The sequence below is a fragment of the Lithobates pipiens genome, unplaced genomic scaffold (genome assembly GCF_037356315.1).
Source record: "Lithobates pipiens isolate NorthernLeopardFrog02 unplaced genomic scaffold, aLitPip1_a1.2 Scaffold_51, whole genome shotgun sequence".
In the NCBI taxonomy this organism is placed as follows: domain Eukaryota; kingdom Metazoa; phylum Chordata; class Amphibia; order Anura; family Ranidae; genus Lithobates; species Lithobates pipiens.
The window spans coordinates 129,450-150,182 of record NW_027507874.1 but is presented as its reverse complement, the minus strand read 5'-3'; the positions used below and the strand labels follow the sequence as shown (position 1 = coordinate 150,182).

Sequence of the window (20,733 nt, the reverse complement as noted above, 5' to 3'; positions counted from 1 at the left end):
TTATTTTTTACTAACCCTTTGAGAGATATATTTGAATATATATATATATTAAAAAGGGGTTAAGAGTGCTTATCGTACAGTGCGCAGGTGGCTAGAGTGTGTAACTTGCAGAGTGCATGGGTCAGGAGGAAGTAACGCACAAAGAGCAGGGGTCAGGGACGTTTAATGTACAGATCACCAGGGTCAGGAGTGCAGAACCAGTACCAAAACTTTCCCCAGTACAGATCTCTTCCCCATTACAAAACTCCCCCCCCCGTACAGATTGCCCCCCCCACCCACCCCACAGTACATCTCCCCCAAGCAAAGAACTCCCCTCCGAGTACAGCTCCCCAGTAAAGATCCTCCCTCCTGTAATGAAGTTCCCCCACTTACAGACTGCCCCTTAATACAGCCCCCCCCCCCTTAGTGCACCTTCCCCCAGTGCAGATCCCACCATCATAGTACAGCTTCCTCAGTACAGCCTCCCCCAGTAAAGATCCCCTCCTCCTAGTAGAGCTTCCCCCAGCACATCTTTCCCCCCTCAGTACAGCTCCCCAAGTACAGATCCCCCTCCTCCAAGAAACACACTCAAGAGTAAGGATGGGCTTGTGCGTGTTCGCAACCACATGTGCCTGAGCCCGCCAGGAAGCCAGCATTGCACAGTGCTAATTACAGGCAGTGAGACATTTCCCTATCCGAGGCCGCACAGATCAGCTTCCTGGTGGGATCGGACACGTGTGGTTGCGAACATGACCAAGCCCATCCTTACCCAAGAGTCAAACTAGGCAGTTAAAAACTCTGCTCTGTCATGTGACCGGAGTCAAGAAAGCTATAAGTAGAGCCCCCCTTATCCCAAACTGCAGCTGCCTGTGTCTTAAGCCAGCCATTAAGGATGAGCTCAGGCGTGTCGCATGGTCCATGTGCAGAGCCCGCCAGGAAGTCGGCGCAGCGCTGCACTAATCACAGGCAGTGAGACATTGCCACGATGTGCAGCTGCAGAGATTGGGCAAAGTCTCACTGCCTGTGATTAGCGCAGCGCTGCACCGACTTCCTGGCGGGCTCAGCACGTGGACCATGTGAACACGCCTGAGCTCATCCCTACCAGCCATAGGTGCTGAATTAGCTGAATTTATATCCATCTATGGGCAGACTGGTTGTACTGAGGTTGATCTATCAATCAACTTCAGTACAACCAACCTGTGTGGTTTTCTCATATGATCACTGCCACTGGCTATAGCTGGCAGCAGTAATCATTGTATTCTGATGGCGAGGAACCTTCCACATCAGAATGCAATAGGGCAGTGGGAGGCATTTTCTAATCAACACTGACTGTGTTGATAGGGAAATCAAGCAATTTTCTTTCCTTAAAACAAAATAGCATAATGTACGGCCAGTCTAAGCCCTTGTACACACAGTCGGAAATTCCGACCACAAAATCTGTCGGATTTTTTCAGACCGATTTTGTCCGAAACTGGTGTTGCACACACACGGTCGGACAAATTTGTCGGAAAATCCGATCATTCTGAACGTGATGACGTTCGTTCGTTACGACGGGACTACGTTCAGGCTAGTAGCCAATAGCTTTGGTCTCGTAATTTGATCTGAGCATGCGTGGCACTTTGTCCGATCGGAATTCACTACAAACAATCGGACAAAGTCCAATCAGATCATGATGTTTATATCCAGCTCTCAAACTTTGTTGGTCGGACATTCCGACGGAAAAAGTCAGATGTAGCCAACACACGGTCCGATCGGACATTTTCTGTCTGAATTTACGACCGTGTGTACAAGGGCTTAGACCTAAGTGACAGCAGGAGCGTGGCTGCAATGCTTCCGGTGTGCAGCGGTTGTAAGGCTAGCTGCTATATTATGGATGCTCTGCGGGAGGTTTGGACCCTCTTATCCCCCCCCTTATCTAAGTCCTGTCCCCATTATTGTCTACTGACAGAGGAGGGGGGAGAAGAAGAGATTGTTGTAGTGACTGAACAAGGAGAATCTGGGACTCCTCTCTGGATTTAGTCTTTATTTCTCACCTGTGCTGATCACTGGAGGAATTTTCTCCTCCTTACATGGATCATCATCCATCATATATGGCTCTTCTTTATCTTCCATCTTAATATTAGTCAAATTTTTATCCTAAAGAATGCAAAACAATACAGATATTATACATATTACTTAAGACACATATTAGATTTTTGTACACAAACTATATCCAAGAGTCTCAATTCCAGCTACCTGATCCTCCTGAGGGATCTCATGATCTTCCTGTTCGGAGTCCCGGGAATACAGAGGACGGGGACATCTCTCTGGTCCATCTGTAGGAAACACACACACTGACTGAATACATTGTTTCTATGTCTTTATATCAGAGGATGTGTGTATCTAGGGGGATGAAAGTCTCCTCTTACCCGGTGATGTGAGGGGCGGCCGCTTCTTCATCATGACATCTCAGCCAGTGGTTGACCTGTGATCAATCAATGATGATAAATAAAATGTAATGTTCTGAAGATGTCTACTACTTTGGTTCTTGAAGAGTGAAGGATGGGATGGGTGAGGTATTATTTGTCAGTCTGGAACATACACTGGACATATACATTACATATATACATTCAGTCTGGACATATACTGGAAAAGCTTTCATCGTCCATGAATATGACGGTTGGGTCATGTTGTGAGGAACACACACCAGAAAATCCTGAACCTGGGTTGGTTATAAGATATTTAGTCATGTGACCATTTATAGAGCGCATTTCATTACATGGGCATTTGTGATCACAAGATCTCTCCGTTTTAGGAAATCTATTATGACAACTAGGGATGAGCTCAGGCGTGTTCGCATGGAGCACGTGCAAAGCCCGCCAGGAAGTCGGCGCAGCGCTGTGCTAATCACAGGCAGTGAGACATTGCCCCGTCTCTACAGCTTCACATCGGGGCAATGTCTCACTGCCTGTGATTAGTGCAGAGCTGCGCCGACTTCCTGGCAGGCTTTGCACGTGTTCCATGTGAAAACGCCTGAGCTCATCCCTAATGACCACCCACCACATACCAAGGACTTCGGGTAATAAGGGGATCAGCTGTGCTAAAATCAGAGTAGAATTATATTATTCAGCTCAATATAAATGTTAAACTAAGAGAGGTGACAGTTCCTCTGTCTTTGTGCTGCAATGTAAGTGACATCACATGACCACCGGTCCACACATTGGGGTTGATTTACTAAAACTGGAGAGTGCAAAATCTGGTGCAGCTGTACATGGTAGCCAATCAGCTTCTAACTTCAGCTTGTTCAATTAAGCTTTGACAAAACCACCTGGGAGCTGATTGGTTTTTCTGCAGAGCTGCACCAGATTTTGCACCGTCCAGTTTTAGTAAATCAACCCCAGAGTGCCTAGACCCCTTCTCCCATAAAAAGAAGACATTATTACCTCCTCCTCACTGGGCACACACTCTTTAGGTTAAAAGAGAGGACAAGCCTAATAGCCTTTCCTGTCTTGCCTTGTGGACTACAACAAAATGGCGTCACACCCAGAGCATGTTTACTCAATGTATCTATACTTTTAAACAATAACTAGCATTGTGGGGTTATTTTAAACCAATTTACACAAATTTAAACTAGATTTTACCAAAAAAATTAATAAATAGGAAAGGCACCGCACTACAAGAAAATGGCTGCCGGCCTCCTGAACTGAGGACACTTGTTATTATCTTATTCTTTTTCCTGTCAATTCTCTGTTTTGAGGAGAGACGAGAGCTCTTCTCACAGGAAGAAAGGGCTGTCGGATGTTGTTTGCTCTCCCAAACAATGTCAGGTGTTCTGTCAAAATCGGCGACCCATCAGAATAGGTGATTCGTCAGATTTTCGACCTGTCAGAACCAGGAAGCCGCTGGATAGCCGTGGAACGCACACAGAGGAAGTGTGGGAGCCGCAGGGCGGAAGTGGGAGGAGACTGGTGATGATAATGAGGAAAATACAGGCAACAGCTCAGAGGAGAGATGGTCAATGTAATTAAAATCTGAATATATTTAGTCAAATATGAGTAAAATACAATTTTTACAATTAATATTATTACTTTGTCTGTGATGTTGCAATATAGAGCAGTCAATCGTATTCCTTGTGTGTTTGGTTGCTATGGGCAACAGCAAAAACTCCTCCAGCCTGTTCCATATAATAAGCCCCAGGCTTACAGTCCACACTGGAGCTGGAGTTTGTCATAGTTCTCTGCAGATTTGGGAGCAGCTGTTCCATAGTTCTCAGCACAGAAGAAGTTATGATCTCCCTAGAGCTGCTCCCCAGATAAGCAATGAAACAAGTCCCGCAATAACAAGCCATGCTCTTGTTGGAAAGGTTTCTGCACTTCTTGCTGTCAGCTAATAGTTTAACCACTTCAGCCCTGGAAGATTTGGCTGCTGGATGACCAGGCCATTTTTTGCGATTCTGCACTGCGTCCCTTTTTGCGCAGTCGTGCGACGTTGCACCCAAACAAAATGAACGTCCTTTTTTGCCCACAAATAGAGCTTTCTTTTGGTGATATTTGATCGCCTCTCCGGTTTTAATTACCTGCACTAAAAAAAAAAAAAGGGCGACCATTTTGAAAAAAAAACAATATTTCTCTTTCGTTCACTGACTGACACAGCTCCTTTATTCTTGACCATAGGGTTTGTTACGCCACCTTCAGGAGAGGACTAGGCAGAACATGTTAACATGTACAAACACAGAACTTTCTAGTTCCACCCAAGGGGCGATTCCTTCAGTAACAACCCCCCAGCCTGCTTCCTGCAGCTTCAGTTTTTTTTTCCTGCCTAGTGAAGGAGATGGACCTAAGAACCCTGCGGGCCCATCAGTCCTGGGATTTTTTGCAGAGGTTTGCCTTTTGTGCAAGATTAGATTCTGTGATCTACTATCAACAGCCGGCTGGGTGACAGGCTGGATACCCTTATCCTTGTAGTCTCCCCAGCCTGGCCATTGAGCGCGTGCAGACCATAGCTACGCGCTGGGTCGGCCACGACATGCCCCTCAGGCTCCAGGGGAGGCCGGTGAGCACAATGCTCTTGGACACACATACATAGTTGCCAATGGTCCCGAATTTCCTGGGACATTCCCGGGATTAGGACATTTGTCCGAAATTAATTTTGTCCCGGGAAATTCAAATTTCCAGTTTTTCGCTGCCGGCCGCTAGAGGTCCGCGGCCGGCAGAGACAATGTCACAGTTCAAAGTCTCCAAGCGGCAACGACGGGATGTCGGGGGCCAGTCTGTGGATGTCAGGGGCCAGTGGTATGTTGGGGGCCAGTCTGTGGATGTTGGGGGGCCAGTCTGTGGGTGTCGGGGGCCAGTGGTATGTCGGGTGCCAGTCTGTGGATGTCGGGTGCCGGTCTGTGGATGTCGGGGGCAAGTGGTATGTCGGGGGCCAGTCTGTGGATGTTGGGGGCCAGTGGTATGTCGGGGGCTAGTCTGTGGATGTCGGGGGCCAGTGGTATGTCGGGGGCTAGTCTGTGGATGTCGGGGGCCAGTGGTATGTCGGGGGCCAGTCTGTGGATGTCGGGGCCAGTGGTATGTTGGGGGCCAGTCTGTGGATGTCGGGGGCCAGTGGTATGTCGGGGGCCAGTGGTATGTCGGGGGCCAGTCTGTGGATGTCGGGGGCCAGTGGTATGTCGGGGGCCAGTCTGTGGATGTCGGCGGCCAGTCTGTGGATGTGGAGGGCCAGTGGTATGTCGGGGGCCAGTCTGTGGATGTCGGGGGCCAGTCTGTGTATGTCGGGGGCCAGTCTGGATGTCAGAGGCGGCCAGTCTGGATGTCGGGGGCCAGTCTGGATGTCGGGGGCCAGTCTGTGTAATTCGGGGCCAGTCTGTGTAATTCGGGGCCAGTCTGTGTATGTCGGGGGCCAGTCTGTGTATGTCGGGGGCCAGTCTGGATGTCAGAGGGGTCCAGTCTGGATGTCGGGGGCCAGTCTGTGTATGTCGGGGGCCAGTCTGGATGTCGGGGGCCAGTCTGGATGTCAGAGGGGGCCAGTCTGGATGTCGGGGGCGCCAGTGAGTCTGGATGTCGGGGGGGCGCAGTCAGAGTCTGGATGTCAGAGGGGCGCAGTTAGAGTCTGGATGTCAGAGGGGCGCAGTCAGAGTCTGGATGTCAGAGGGGCGCAGTCTGGATGTCAGAGGGGCACCAGATGTTAGAAGGACTGATGGGGACACCAGATGTAAGGAGGGGCTCCGCTGATTGACACAGATGTGAGGAAGGTACCTCTGATGGGCACCTGATGTAAGGAGGGACTCTGCTGGGGGCACCTGATGGCATCTGGTGGCAGGCAACGTGGCTAGTGACGCGCTCATGGCTCTCGCTGATTCGGCATTATGGTGAGTTGAATGATTTCATTTCATATTACAATGTAATAATAGAAATAATGCGCTTCAATCATCCGCTGGGATGATTGAAGCGCTAACACAAGGTATTTGGAGTATCTTTATCTGCTGATTGTCAAACTGTGGAAAACACATATTGCTATTGTGGTGCTATTGTGGTGTAGGATCGGGGGGCTGCTGTCCCTCCATCCCTCCACCCTCCCCCCCCTTTCCCTTTCCCTCTCCATCCGCATTCATCTCAGACACTAACCACACCCCTTTGAGCCACGCCCCATGTAAGCCACGCCCACTATTTTACGTAAACCACGCCCATATTTTGCGATGCGCGCCGCATTTTCACCTTTTCCTATGCCACACCTATAACTGCATGCCCTGCCCCCTAATTATAATACAACTCCGCCTACTGCCAAAAAAGTGTCCCAATTTTTTTTTTACAATGTTGGCAACTATGCACATGTAGCGGGGTCTCTTTAAGAACTATAAAACTACTGTTCCCAGAACCCCGCTGGTTCCCAGGATGCTTTGAGTTATGCCCCAGAGACTTATGGGGGAGGAAATATAAGGAGGGGGAGAGGCCTAGTTCGCTCTCTTTGGACACCCCCCTCTCTTCAAGCAAGAGGAGATCTGTGCTGAACTGCTGAGGCACAAGGCCTGAAGCCTGGGCCTTGTGCTCTTTTCCAAAGAGCTCTCTGCCAGCCTAGTTGCACCTGAGAGACATTTTCTCATTCCTTGCTGCAGTACACCAGAAGGATTGAAGACTTGGAGGTCGGTGGATTCCTGTTCCTAGACAAAAAGGCAGAGAAACCGGACTTGGACTTGTCCGGGTGGTGAGAGCTGTTTAAAGACAGATGCTTTATCTTTATTATTCGTTTGGATTACAAAGTTGTTCTTCAAGTGCACCACCGAAAGATTGCTAGCGAATATTGTTTTACTGGACTTCCATCTAGATCAGTCAGGCCTGACTGCATAGGTAGACAGTGCTGGGTGTTTACCCATGTGGGGAAGTAGCTGAAAAAGGGCAGCGCTAGAGTTACATAGCAATACTTTATTATGCTGATTAGTGATGGACGAACTTCCGACGGGACGTTTCGCGAACGCGAAACGCGAACGGGCACAAACGTTCGCGAAAACGACCGTTCGCCGCGGGCTCCATTGACTTCAATGGGAGGCGAATTTCGCAAACCTTTAGGTCGAATTTGCGGCCACGGGGTAATTATTAGGGGGTAGCACGTAGTCCCACCACCTGGACAATAGCATAATACATGTATGAGGTGAATTTGGGATCGATAACTACAAGCATTTTTTTTTTATTTGGGAAATTGTTCTGACAATTCAGGACTATGGAGCTAATGAAGGCAATGGAGGAGAGGGAAGGTCAGGGACCAGGGTAGGCAAACAAGAGGGTGCAGGAGATACAGAGCACTGACAGCAGCACCGTAATACAGAGCACTGACATCAGCACCGTGACATACAGCGCTGACAGCAGCTCCGTGACATACAGCGCTGACAGCAGCTCCGTGACATACAGCGCTGACAGCAGCTCCGTGACATACAGCGCTGACAGCAGCTCCGTGACATACAGCGCTGACAGCAGCTCCGTGACATACAGCGCTGACAGCAGCACCGTGACATACAGCGCTGACAGCAGCTCCGTGACATACAGCGCTGACAGCAGCTCCGTGACATACAGCGCTGACAGCAGCTCCGTGACATACAGCACTGACAGCAGCTCCGTGACATACAGCGCTGACAGCAGCTCCGTGACATACAGCGCTGACAGCAGCACCGTGACATACAGCGCTGACAGCAGCTCCGTGACATACAGCGCTGACAGCAGCTCCGTGACATACAGCGCTGACAGCAGCTCCGTGACATACAGCACTGACAGCAGCTCCGTGACATACAGCGCTGACAGCAGCTCCGTGACATACAGCGCTGACAGCAGCACCGTGACATACAGCGCTGACAGCAGCTCCGTGACATACAGCGCTGACAGCAGCTCCGTGACATACAGCGCTGACAGCAGCTCCGTGACATACAGCGCTGACAGCAGCACCGTAAGCAGCCCCAGGAGGAAGTCAGCACAGCACAGGGATGGTGTGATCCCCTCATAATAAGAACCCCCAGGAGGAAGTCAGCACAGCACAGGGATGGTGGGAGCCCCTCATAATAAGAACCCCCAGGAGGAAGTCAGCACAGCACAGGGATGGTGGGAGCCCCTCATAATAAGAACACCCAGGAGGAAGTCAGCACAGCACAGGGATGGTGGGAACCCCTCATAATAAGCAGCCCCAGTAGAAATATGACACCGCTCAACCTCTTCAAAGAGGAGGGTAGGGGCATATAGTACGGTGTGCTTTTTTGGGTCAGGGAAGTGAGCCAAATGAATTAAGAAGGTCTGTGTGCTTGATTCCAAAAATTGTTTATAGACATATACATGGTCTACTGATCACATGTGTTGAATTCCTCCGAGATCCATGCCTCATTCATTTTTAGAAATGTGAGGTAGTTAACACTGTCGTGAGCTAGGCGAGTACGCTTATCGGTCACAATCCCCCCTGCTGCGCTGAACGTCCTTTCGGACAGGACACTGGATGAGGGGCAAGCCAACAGTTCGATTGCAAATTGGGCAAGCTCTGGCCAGAGGTCAAGCCTGCCCACCCAGTAGTCTAGGGGTTCATCACTCCTCAGAGCGTCCACATCGGCCGTTAACCCAATGTAGTCGGACACCTGACGGTCTAGGCGTTCCCTGATGCTGGATCCGGATGACACCTGTCGATGGGTCGGCTGAAAGAATGACCTCATATCCGAAGTCACCAACACATCTTCAAACCGGCCTCTTCTTGCAGGCGCTGTTGGATTGGTACCCGCAAATCCTTCTCTGGGAGTGGGAATTGCTCCTCTGCCAGCGCACGCAAAAGCAGAATGCAGCATTTCTCGAAGCAAGGCCTGGAAGTGCTGCATTCTGACAGCCCTCTGCGACGGCGGTAACATTTCCGCCATTTTGTGTTTGTACCGGGGATCTAAGTACGTTGCCACCCAGTACTGGTCCTTGACCCTCATGCTTTTTATACGGGGGTCCCTATTAAAACACTGGAGCATGAAGGCCCCCATTTGCACTCAAGCGGAAGGTATGTGGTGGTGGTGGTGTTGTTGGTGGTAGTGTCTTTGGGGGTGCACATAGCAGAGAGTGAAGAAGAGGGTGCAGATCGAGAGGATGAGGAGGGTGCAGAAGAATAAGGCTGAGTGAGCCACTCAACCAAGTCTGGTGCGTCCTTTAAAGTAATTGAACGCACCTTCTGCAACTTCCCACTTTGGCTCAAGGCTGTTGCTCCTGCCCTACCCCTACCACCCCTGCGGAAGGGCCTGCCTCTTCCTCTGCCTGTCATTTTTTAAATCACCCTGTGACAAAACTCTTAGTCCCTATACCGCTGAAGGACTGCTGCAGTATAGGGCAGCGGTCAGCAGTAGTGCACGTCAACCCTATGTATTGTGGACCGATAGCGGTCCTTACAGAACAGCAGACTGTACTGCACTCAGGCCTATGTACCGTAGCACCCTATACCAAGTTACCAGTCCTTATAAAAACTTTTGTGGACCAAGCAGGTTGTGTGTTAGTGATTAGCAGACTGTACGTCAGTCCCTATACCAATGAAGGACTGCTGCAGTATAGGGCAGCGGTCAGCAGTAGTGCACGGCAACCCTATGTATTGTGGACCGATAGCGGTCCTTACAGAACAGCAGACTGTACTGCACTCAGGCCTATGTACCGTAGCACCCTATACCAAGTTACCAGTCCTTATAAAAACTTTTGTGGACCAAGCAGGTTGTGTGTTAGTGATTAGCAGACTGTACGTCAGTCCCTATACCAATGAAGGACTGCTGCAGTATAGGGCAGCGGTCAGCAGTAGTGCACGGCAACCCTATGTATTGTGGACCGATAGCGGTCCTTACAGAACAGCAGACTGTAACGCACTCAGGCCTATGTACCGTAGCACCCTATACCAAGTTACCAGTCCTTATAAGAACTTTTGTGGACCAAGCAGGTTGTGTGTTAGTGATTAGCAGACTGTACGTCAGTCCCTATACCAATGAAGGACTGCTGCAGTATAGGGCAGCGGTCAGCAGTAGTGCACGGCAACCCTATGTATTGTGGACCGATAGCGGTCCTTACAGAACAGCAGACTGTAACGCACTCAGGCCTATGTACCGTAGCACCCTATACCAAGTTACCAGTCCTTATAAGAACTTTTGTGGACCAAGCAGGTTGTGTGTTAGTGATTAGCAGACTGTACGTCAGTCCCTATACCAATGAAGGACTGCTGCAGTATAGGGCAGCGGTCAGCAGTAGTGCACGGCAACCCTATGTATTGTGGACCGATAGCGGTCCTTACAGAACAGCAGACTGTAACGCACTCAGGCCTATGTACCGTAGCACCCTATACCAAGTTACCAGTCCTTATAAGAACTTTTGTGGACCAAGCAGGTTGTGTGTTAGTGATTAGCAGACTGTACGTCAGTCCCTATACCAATGAAGGACTGCTGCAGTATAGGGCAGCGGTCAGCAGTAGTGCACGGCAACCCTATGTATTGTGGACCGATAGCGGTCCTTACAGAACAGCAGACTGTAACGCACTCAGGCCTATGTACCGTAGCACCCTATACCAAGTTACCAGTCCTTATAAGAACTTTTGTGGACCAAGCAGGTTGTGTGTTAGTGATTAGCAGACTGTACGTCAGTCCCTATACCAATGAAGGACTGCTGCAGTATAGGGCAGCGGTCAGCAGTAGTGCACGGCAACCCTATGTATTGTGGACCGATAGCGGTCCTTACAGAACAGCAGACTGTAACGCACTCAGGCCTATGTACCGTAGCACCCTATACCAAGTTACCAGTCCTTATAAGAACTTTTGTGGACCAAGCAGGTTGTGTATTAGTGTTTAGCAGACTGTGCGTCAGTCCCTATACCGCTGAAGGACTGCTGCAGTATAGGGCAGCGGTCAGCAGTAGTGCACGGCAACCCTATGTATTGTGGACCGATAGCAGTCCTTACAGAACAGCAGACTGTACTGCACTCAGGCCTATGTACCGTAGCACCCTATACCAAGTTACCAGTCCTTATAAGAACTTTTGTGGACCAAGCAGGTTGTGTGTTAGTGTTTAGCAGACTGTGCGTCAGTCCCTATACCGCTGAAGGACTGCTGCAGTATAGGGCAGCGGTCAGCAGTAGTGCACGTCAACCCTATGTATTGTGGACCGATAGCGGTCCTTACAGAACAGCAGACTGTAACGCACTCAGGCCTATGTACCGTAGCACCCTATACCAAGTTACCAGTCCTTATAAGAACTTTTGTGGACCAAGCAGGTTGTGTATTAGTGTTTAGCAGACTGTGCGTCAGTCCCTATACCGCTGAAGGACTGCTGCAGTATAGGGCAGCGGTCAGCAGTAGTGCACGGCAACCCTATCTATTGTGGACCGATAGCGGTCCTTACAGAACAGCAGACTGTACCGCACCCAAGCCTATGTACCGTAGCACCCTAGACAGACCAAGTTACCAGTCCTTATAAGAACTTTTGTGGAACAAGTGAGTTGTGAATGATTAGCAGACTGCAGCAGAAGGGCAGCAGTCAAGTATAATATTCTTTCTATATTTGGAAGAAAGAATATTATACGTGTACAAGCCTATTACCGTACCACTGATACCAGTCCTGAAAAGAACCTTTGTGGAACTAATAGTAACAGCAAGTCTTTAAAATTATCCTCACTGCCTGACACACTGCTTCCTGCCTGTCCCTATACAAATTGGCAAAAAAGAGTAGGCTGGAACGATTAGCTGGAACAGCTCTTTTGTGGACCTGATAGTAACAGCTAATGATGATGATGATGATGATGATGAAGAAAGACTAATCTGGCTGAGCTGTCCCTAAAATAGCAGCATACAGCGCTATGTCCCTTTATCTAAACTGACAAAAGAAACTCAGGCTGCTGACCTAACACCTATACCAGTCCTGAAAAGAACTTTTGTGTACCAAATAGCTAGCGTTTTCTCTGTCCCTACTCCACACAGGATCCTTTCCCTACAGTGACAGAAGAAAGAATGTAAAATGGCCACCGGATCGGGTGTATTTATAGGTTAGGGGGAATGTCCAAGTGTCCATGAGCTGTCATGTCTCAATTGGTTGTCCTGTAACACATGATAAACGTGTCACGAAAGGTTAAAGTTCTTGTATACATTAAACACGTAAGTCCGCCGGGGCGAACGACGGAAAAAGGCGTTCGAACCCGCGGACGGCGAAAGTCGGAAATTCGCCGCGAAACGACCGCCGGGCGAACCGTTCGGCCATCACTAATGCTGATTACTCTGTTTATCTTTATTACTGGTTACTGCAGGGACCTGATTATGTGTTGCAATCCAAATGTTTGATTCATGTTATTCCTTTTATAAAAACAATAAGTAAAGTCAGTTATATACTTTCAAAGATTGTCTATGAGCTTGAGTTACCCACGCACGCACACACACATATTTAGAGTATAAGTGATTTAATGTGTATTGCTAGATACTAACTGTGCCAGAGTGGGTAGTGCAGATTGCCGGGGGGTTGGCGGAGCTGTGCTCAGGACCCAAACCAAACTTGCGGCCCTCTTAAGTGAGGGTATCGCTATACACATATGACCGGGCTACGGATGTCTGAGTCACGGTGTGCCGTGGCCAGCAGCCACCCCGTACTCTTCGGGTGTGGGTCTGTGATGGAATGTTCCCCTGCTCGTGTGGATGGTAAGTATAACTCTCCCTGCCTCGGTGGGGCTGAGCAGCTGGGCATTCCCTGGGAGGTCGATTTGGGTGTCCCTCTCTTCTCTCCCTGTCCCTATCTCCCCTCCCCCCCCGTGGGGGATGCTGCATGGGCTGCTGAGCGGTGTTTGTGCCATATAGATAGGGGTCCCCTGGGGGGCTCTCACCTTGGGGGGGAGGCTGCGCTGGGTGGCTGTGCCCCTGGGTGTCTGTTGTCTCCCCGTTGGGTGTCTGGAGGTCTGCACATGCTAATCGCCATAGCACTGTTCTGCCACCATTTTCTCTGTCATTTTTCACTGTCCCTCTCTGTGTACAGTTGTTTGGCGGCCATGTTTGGTGTGACTCAGGGAGAAGCATAGTCAGGAACCATTTTACTGTAGTTCGGCAGCCCTTTTCCCTGTGATTATGTCCTTTATACTGGACGCCCAGTAGCCATTTTGTTGTAGCCTAGCATGGTTTTTATGCCCAACGCTGGTCCCTGAGGCTCAGAACAGTGCAGTTTCTTCAATACTAGCTGAACAGTGCAGAACTCGGTCAGGGTGGTGAGTCCTGCGGTGGGGGGCCCTCAGCCTGCAGCAGCTAGGAGGGTGGGACTATACACCTGTCCTAAGTCCCCAACAGGTGGCAGACAGAGTGGGTCAGAATGGCTTCAGAAACTGGTGTTTCTTCCCCCAAACTCCCGGCAATTGCAAATGGCTCGTCTGCAAACAGTGCAGTGCCTCTGGACGCTTTGTCAGCGGTCCTTGACACGTTCATTGCCAGGATGGAGGCGGTGCGTGGGTGCAAAGGTGGTAAAAAGCGCCCCATGCCCCCCCGTCCCCAGGGAAGAGCTCTGACGCAGACTCAGGTCCTGCTGAGACTGTTGGTCCCTGCTCTGGCATTTCAGATGATGCTGACCAGGACCAATTGGACAGTGAGGAGGATTCCCCGTCCTGGTCCACGCGCGTCAAAGCGCTATTTGGAGCACTTATCACAGCTGTGCGTGATACCCTGAAGATTCAGGATACAGCAGATCCCTCTGCTGATGTAGCGGTCCCTTTTGGGTCCTGTAAGCCAACCCATGCACCTAAGGTGTTTCCGTATCTGACTTATTTTGATAAGTTCATATAGAAGGAATGGGGTAGACCGCAACTGACCTTTTCAGTCCCAAAAAGTATGGCGGTGCGTTATTCCTTTGAGGAGAGCCTTCTTAAAAAATGGTCGGCTCCTCCAGTCATGGACCTCCCAGTATCCAGGTTAAATAAAGGAACCACGATCCTGGTAGAGGGGACTCCTGCATTTAAGGACCCTACAGACAGGAAGGCCGAGGCAGTGGCCCGTTCCTTGTTTACGGTTGTGGGGTCAGCAATGCGACCAGTACTGGCATCTGCACTTGTGTCGCAGACACTTACTGAACGGGCAAAACTTTTGCACTGAGAATTGGGGAAGCAACAGGCTTGCCCTGTCTGCGTGGAAATAGCAGACCAGGTAGGGCAAGGCCTTAAGTACGTTATCCAGGGCTTCAGTGTCAGCAGTGGTGCTGAGGCGCCTGATTTGGCTGAATTGATGGTCTGCGGACCAAGCATCTAAAAAAGCCCTGACGGATCTACCCTTACTTGGTGAGTGGCTCTTTGGAGCCTCGTTGGATGACATCATTAAGAATGCCACAGGTGGGAAGAGCACCTTACTCCCACAGACCAGGAAGACTAAGGAGCCATGCCGTAGGCAAGGGCCCTCATTTTCCGCTCATAAACGGCTTTTTCATCCGCCCGGGGCTTTGGCTAAATGCCCCCAGCCAGACAGGATGACCTCTGAGGGACAAAAGCTTCCCGGGAAATGCAAGCCTAACAAACCTGCGAGCAAAAGTGCTACCGCATGAAGGTTGTTTGCCCCCGCCCGTCTCATGGGTGGGGGGTCGCCTTCGGGAGTTTGCAGCCCAATTTCCTCTGGCTACAAGATAGAGTTCCTCTCTTGGCCAACAAACAGATTCTTCCCTTCCAGCATGCCCTTACTCCCGGCTTGCCGGGAGGCCCTCATGGGGGAATTAAGGGACCTGCTAAGTCACGGGGTGATAGTGCCTGTTCCGGAGTCGAAAAGGTTCCAGGGCTTCTACTCCAATCTGTTTGTAGCCCCCAAAAAGGAAAGAGTACTTCCAATCTTGGACCTGAAAGCCCTCAATTGCTTTGTGAAAGTACAGAGGTTCAGAATGGAATCAGTTCACTCGTTAGTCTCTGCACTCCATCAAGGGGACTCCCTGGTGTCTTTGGACATCCAGGATGCGTACCTGCACATACCCATGTGCTTCCGGCATCAGAGGTTTCTGCGATTTGCAGTTGGGGAAGCCCACTACCAGTTTATGGTTCTCCCTTTTGGCTTGGCATCAGCACCCGAGTCTTTACCAAGGTATTGGCTCCAGTTTTGGCTTTGTTGTGAGAACGCAGGATCGCGATCGTAGGTTACCTAGACAAGCTCCTCCTGAGAGCATCTTCCACCTCAGAATTAAAGGAAGATGTGGTGATCACCATGCAAACCATGCAGGATTTTGGTTGGCTGTTGAACCTAAAAAAGTTGGTGCTTATACCAACTCAGCGTTTGGAGTACCTAGGCTTACTGCTGGACTCCATGGAAGCGAGAGTGTTTCACCCTTCAGACAAGCTGCAGACTCTCAGAGCCGCAGTAAAACTGTTGATGAACCGCAGGTGGTCGTCGCTACGCTTCTGCATGCGAGTCATTGTGCTCATGGTGGCCTCCTTTGAGGCAATGCTGAATGCCCAGTTTCATACCAGAGTCTTGCAGAAGGAGATCTTGACGAAATGGGACAAATCTCTGTTATCCCTGGATCGGCAGATTCGGGTGAGCCAGTCAGTCAGGGACTCCCTGCTCTGGTGGCTGAGATCCCCGGCACTTCAGTCCGGGAAGTCGTTCCTACCTCTACATTGGACAGTGATCACAGCGGACGCCAGCCTGACTGGCTGGGGTGGAGTACTGGGAGTACAGTCAACCCAGGGCCTCTGGTCGGGGGAGGAACCCAAGTTGCTGATCAATGTGCTTGAGCTACGAGCGATCAGGCTATGCCTCTCCACATGGTCAATGAGACTTTGAGGGCGTCCGACCAGGATCCAGTCAGGCAACGCCACGGCAGTGGCATATGTCAATCATCAAGGAGGAACAACAAGCTCGGCTGCAGCACGGGAGGTCGCTCACATCCTTCAGTGGGCAGAGCGACATGTACTGGCCCTATCGGCCATTTACATCCCTGTAGTGGAGAACTGGCAGGCGGACTACCTAAGTCGCTAGATGCTGGACCCAGGAGAATGGGTGCTGCATCCGGAGGTGTACTGTGCCTGTGATGAGGCACCCCAGACGTGGATCTCCTGGCTTCCTGTCTCAATTAGAAGGTGCTGAGATTCGTATCCAGGACAAGAGATCCTTGGGCAGACGCGTCAGACGTGCTGGTGGATCCGTAGCTAAAGCTACTACCACGTCTGCTTCGCAGAGTGGAGACCGAGGGGATTCCAGTAATTCTGATTGCTCCAGATTGGCCTTGACGCCCCTGGTACGCCGACCTAGTATGCCTGGTTGCGGACGCTTCCTGACGACTACCGATGCGAGCAGACCTTCTGTCTCCTGCTTTACCATCGCTGGTTTTGGGCCTATCGGACTTGATGATTTCAACTATGTTGAGGGCACGAAAATCTTCTTCTCGGAAGATATATCATCGTACCTGGAAGGCCTACAGCTCTATGTGTGAGGAGAAAGGATGGCGTCCGCACACCTATTCCATTTCCAGGATCCTGCTGTTTCTTCAGCGAGGAGTAGACCAGAAGTTGGCTTTGAGCACCATAAAAGGACAAATATCAGCCTTGGCTGCCTTTTTTCAGTTACCCCTGGCACCTCACTTTCTAGTGAGCACCTTTGTTCAGGGGGTCTGACATGTAGTTCCTCCGTAACCCCCGTGGGATCTGAACCTGGTGTTATCTGCGCTTCAGAAACCGCCGTTTGAGTATATCACAGAAATTCCCTTGTTGACTCTTTCCCAGAAAGTGGTCTTTCTAGTGACCATTACATTGGCCAGGAGGGTTTCGGAACTGGCAGCCTTGTCCTGCAAGTCGCCGTATTTGGTTATCCATAAGGATAAGGTGGTGTTGCATCCGCAACCTTCTTTTCTGCCGAAGGAGGTTTCGGCGTTCCACATCAATGAAAACATTGTGTTACCATCTTTGTGTCCTAAACTGACACATCCTAAGGAGGTGGCCCTTCATTCCCAAGGATGTGGTCCGGGCTCTAAAGGTGTATTTGTCTGCCACGGCTCCCTTTCGGAAGTCAGACTCTTTGTTCGTTTCGGTAGCTGGTGCTAAAAAAGGTATGTCGGTCTTGTCGGCCACCATTTCCAGGTGGATCAGACAGATTGTGGTACAGGCCTACGCCTTGAAGGGACAGGTGGCCCCCTTTCCTGTCACGGCCCATTCCACCATGGCAATTGGAACCGCTTGGGCTTTCCGACATCAAGTGTCAGTCGCTCAAGTGTGCAAGGCAGCGACTTGGTCGTCCATTCACACTTTTACAAAATTCCACAAAGTGGATGTAAGCGCATCGGCTGATGCCTGCTTTGGCCGCAAAGTTTTGCAGGCGGCCGTGTAATGTTGCAATTGCACTGATTTTTTTCTGTTTTTTTGATAAGAAAATACAGTTACCTTTGAGTATAATGCACTGTTGCATTGTTAACTGCAAGTTCTGATGCGGCTAGATAAGGTGATGACTCCCCTGTTAGGGAGCACTTCTGGTTGTGGGTGAAGTTTTTTTATGCTATTTCCCACCCCTCGTTATGACACTGCTTGGGGATGTCCCAATGGTCAAGAATAAAGGAGCTGTGTCACTCAGTGAACTTCAGAGAAAAGGATTTTATGGTGAGTACAAAAATCCTATTTTTGTACTTTTTGCTATAATAAATATCCCCATTTTTTAAACAAAAAAGCAAATTTTTCTCAGTTCAGGCCGATTATGTATTCTTCTACATATTTTTGGTAAAAAAAATGGCATTAAGCGTATATTGATTGGTTTGCGCAAAAGTTATAGCGTCTACAAAATAGGGGATAGATTTATAAAATTTTTATTATTATTATTTTTTTTTTACTAGTAATGACGGTGATCTGCAATTTTTTTTATCGGGACTGCGACATTATGGCGGACACATTGGACACTTCTGACACATTTTTGGGACCATTCTTATTTATACAGTGATCAGTGCTATAAAAATGCACTTATTTCTGTAAAAATTTCACTGGCAGGGAAGGGGTTAACAGTACGGGGCGATCAAGGGGTTACCTGTGTTCCCTCTGTGTGTTTCTAACTGTAGGGGGAGGGGACTGACCTAGAGGAAATGACAGATCGTGGTCCTAGCTATTAGGAACTCACGATCTGTCACTCCTCCCAGAACAGGGATTTGTGTGTTTACACACTCACTTCCCTGTTCTGCCTCTCATGCCCACGATCGCTCGTGGCCGGCACTCATCGCGACCATTGGCCACGAGCATCGGCACCCCCGCAGTGCAGCGGGCGCATGCGCGCGTGCCTGCTATCCCGATCCCACGAGCCGACATATAGCTATGACCACAGTCCATCAAGACTCTGGCCATGCTTTGTGGGCGGTTTTAACCCTTTTTCGGCCGCTAGTGGGGGTTAAAACTACCCTGCTAGCGGACCGCTTACCACCTCTAAAACAATGGTAAAGTGGCGCTAAAAATAACGCCGCTTTATCGCCTACACCGCTCCCACCCCAGTGTGAAAGGGGCCTTAGGGATTACAGGAGTGCAGTGAGTTCTCTACTCCTGTGATCCAGAGTCAGCTGACAGGGGGCTAAAGCCCACTGCTGGCTGACATCACAGAGCCAATGCAGGCTCTGCAGGGATACTGAAAATAATGTCAAGATCCACCCAGATGAGGTGCACTGCTGAGAGCCCGAGCCAGCTGCTCCCACCCCTCCACAGCCCAGCACTCCTGTGAGCGCTGGAGGGGCAGAGCAGAGAGACGGAGACTGAAAGACCCTCTGCTCATCGAAGACTGAGAATTGAGCAATCAGCGGTCTTAGATAGCTCAGTTCTCTGTGTAGAGGTTGTGGGGGACAGATGCAACATCGATTCACCTAGGTGAGAATCCCACACTTCTCATTTAATGCCTAATCCATACAGTGAAATATCCTTCTCAGACTTTGAGGATTCTCAATATCTGCCTATCATCCCTGTCCATAGGAGGCTTTAAAGGTCTTTAAGTCATCTTTAGTCTTACACATTGTTGTCAGAATTGGTATCTTCAGTCTTCCATGTCTGCTGGGGGGCAGAGTGAAAGCCCTAGCCACTGCCAGTGACCCCGCTGTTGGCCTCTACAGCAAATCATACATTAGGAAGCAAACTAAAAAGTTTGTTTTTCTGTAACATTAGGCCAACTATGGGACTCTGCAGACATACTGTGTATCGACTTGGTGTCCTACAGTCCCATCGCAGCAGCAAGCACATCAGGCTGCCAATGCCGCCACAGCAATAGAAGCCTGTGGTTAGTGTTGTCACCCACATGCAGGAAGAGGCAGATGCTGGCAGGATCAATGTGCATTTGGAAGCACTTATCATACAGCTACAACTAGCAATTGCTATAGTAAGTCTACAAAATCAACAAGGTACTGGTTAAAGTGACTTTAAGCATGAAAGCAAAGGATCAATCTTGTAGGATCCAACTCCATATTCCTATAACTTTGACATTCCAACTGAGTTCTCACGTGTGCGGGTACACCCTGCTTCATAGCAGTGGCAACACTCCAGGACAGAAAATGCAACTTTTTACACATGCGCTTGTTACTTAACCACTTAAGGACTCAGCCTCTTTCTGAGATATGTTGTTTACAAGTTAAAAACTGTTTTTTTGCTAGAAAATTGCTTAGAACCCCAAACATCATACATTTTTTTCTAACACCCTAGAGAATAAAATGGCGGTTGTTGCAATACTTTCTGTCACACGTATTTGCGCAGCGGCCTTACAAGCTCACTTTTTTTGGAAAAAAAAAAATACACCTTTTTGAATTAAAAAATAGGACAACAGTAAAGTAAGCCCATTTTTTTGTATACTGTGAAAGATGGTGTTACGCCGAGTAAATTGATACCCAACATGTCACGCTTCATAATTGCGCACGCTCGTGGGATGGCGACAAACTTTAACCCTTAAAAATCTCCACAGGAGGCATTTAAAAAATTCTACAGGTTGCAAGTTTTAAGTTACAGAGGAGTTCTAGGGCTAGAATTATTGCTCTTGCACTACCGATCGCGGCGATACCTCACATGTGTGGTTTGAACACTGTTTTAATATGTGAGTGCTACTCTTGTATGTGTTCGCTTCTGCACGCGAGATCGTCGGGGCGAGGCACGTTTAATTGTTTTTCTTATTTATTTTACCTTTTATTTAAAATTTTTACATAAAAAAAAAAAACAAAAAACTGTAAATTTTAATCCTATTACATGGAATGCAAACATCCTTTGTAATAGAAAAAAGCATGACAGGTCCTCTTAAAGCGGGAGTCCGCCGGGACTCCGCGTTTTTTTTTTTTTTTAAAAGTCAGCAGCTACAAATACTGCAGCTGCTGACTT

The 20,733-nt window shown here is 49.3% G+C and overlaps 1 protein-coding gene across 1 annotated transcript in view; it reads right to left on the bottom strand.

Annotated features, from left to right (window-relative positions):
* LOC143957185 (uncharacterized) overlaps positions 1-20,733 on the bottom strand; it is a 109,688-nt gene that overhangs the window by 36,544 nt on the left and 52,411 nt on the right. The window contains 4 exon segments of the mRNA XM_077467334.1: positions 2,013-2,115; positions 2,215-2,294; positions 2,388-2,426; positions 2,587-2,680. Coding sequence (XP_077323460.1) covers positions 2,013-2,115; positions 2,215-2,294; positions 2,388-2,426; positions 2,587-2,680 — 316 coding nt within the window.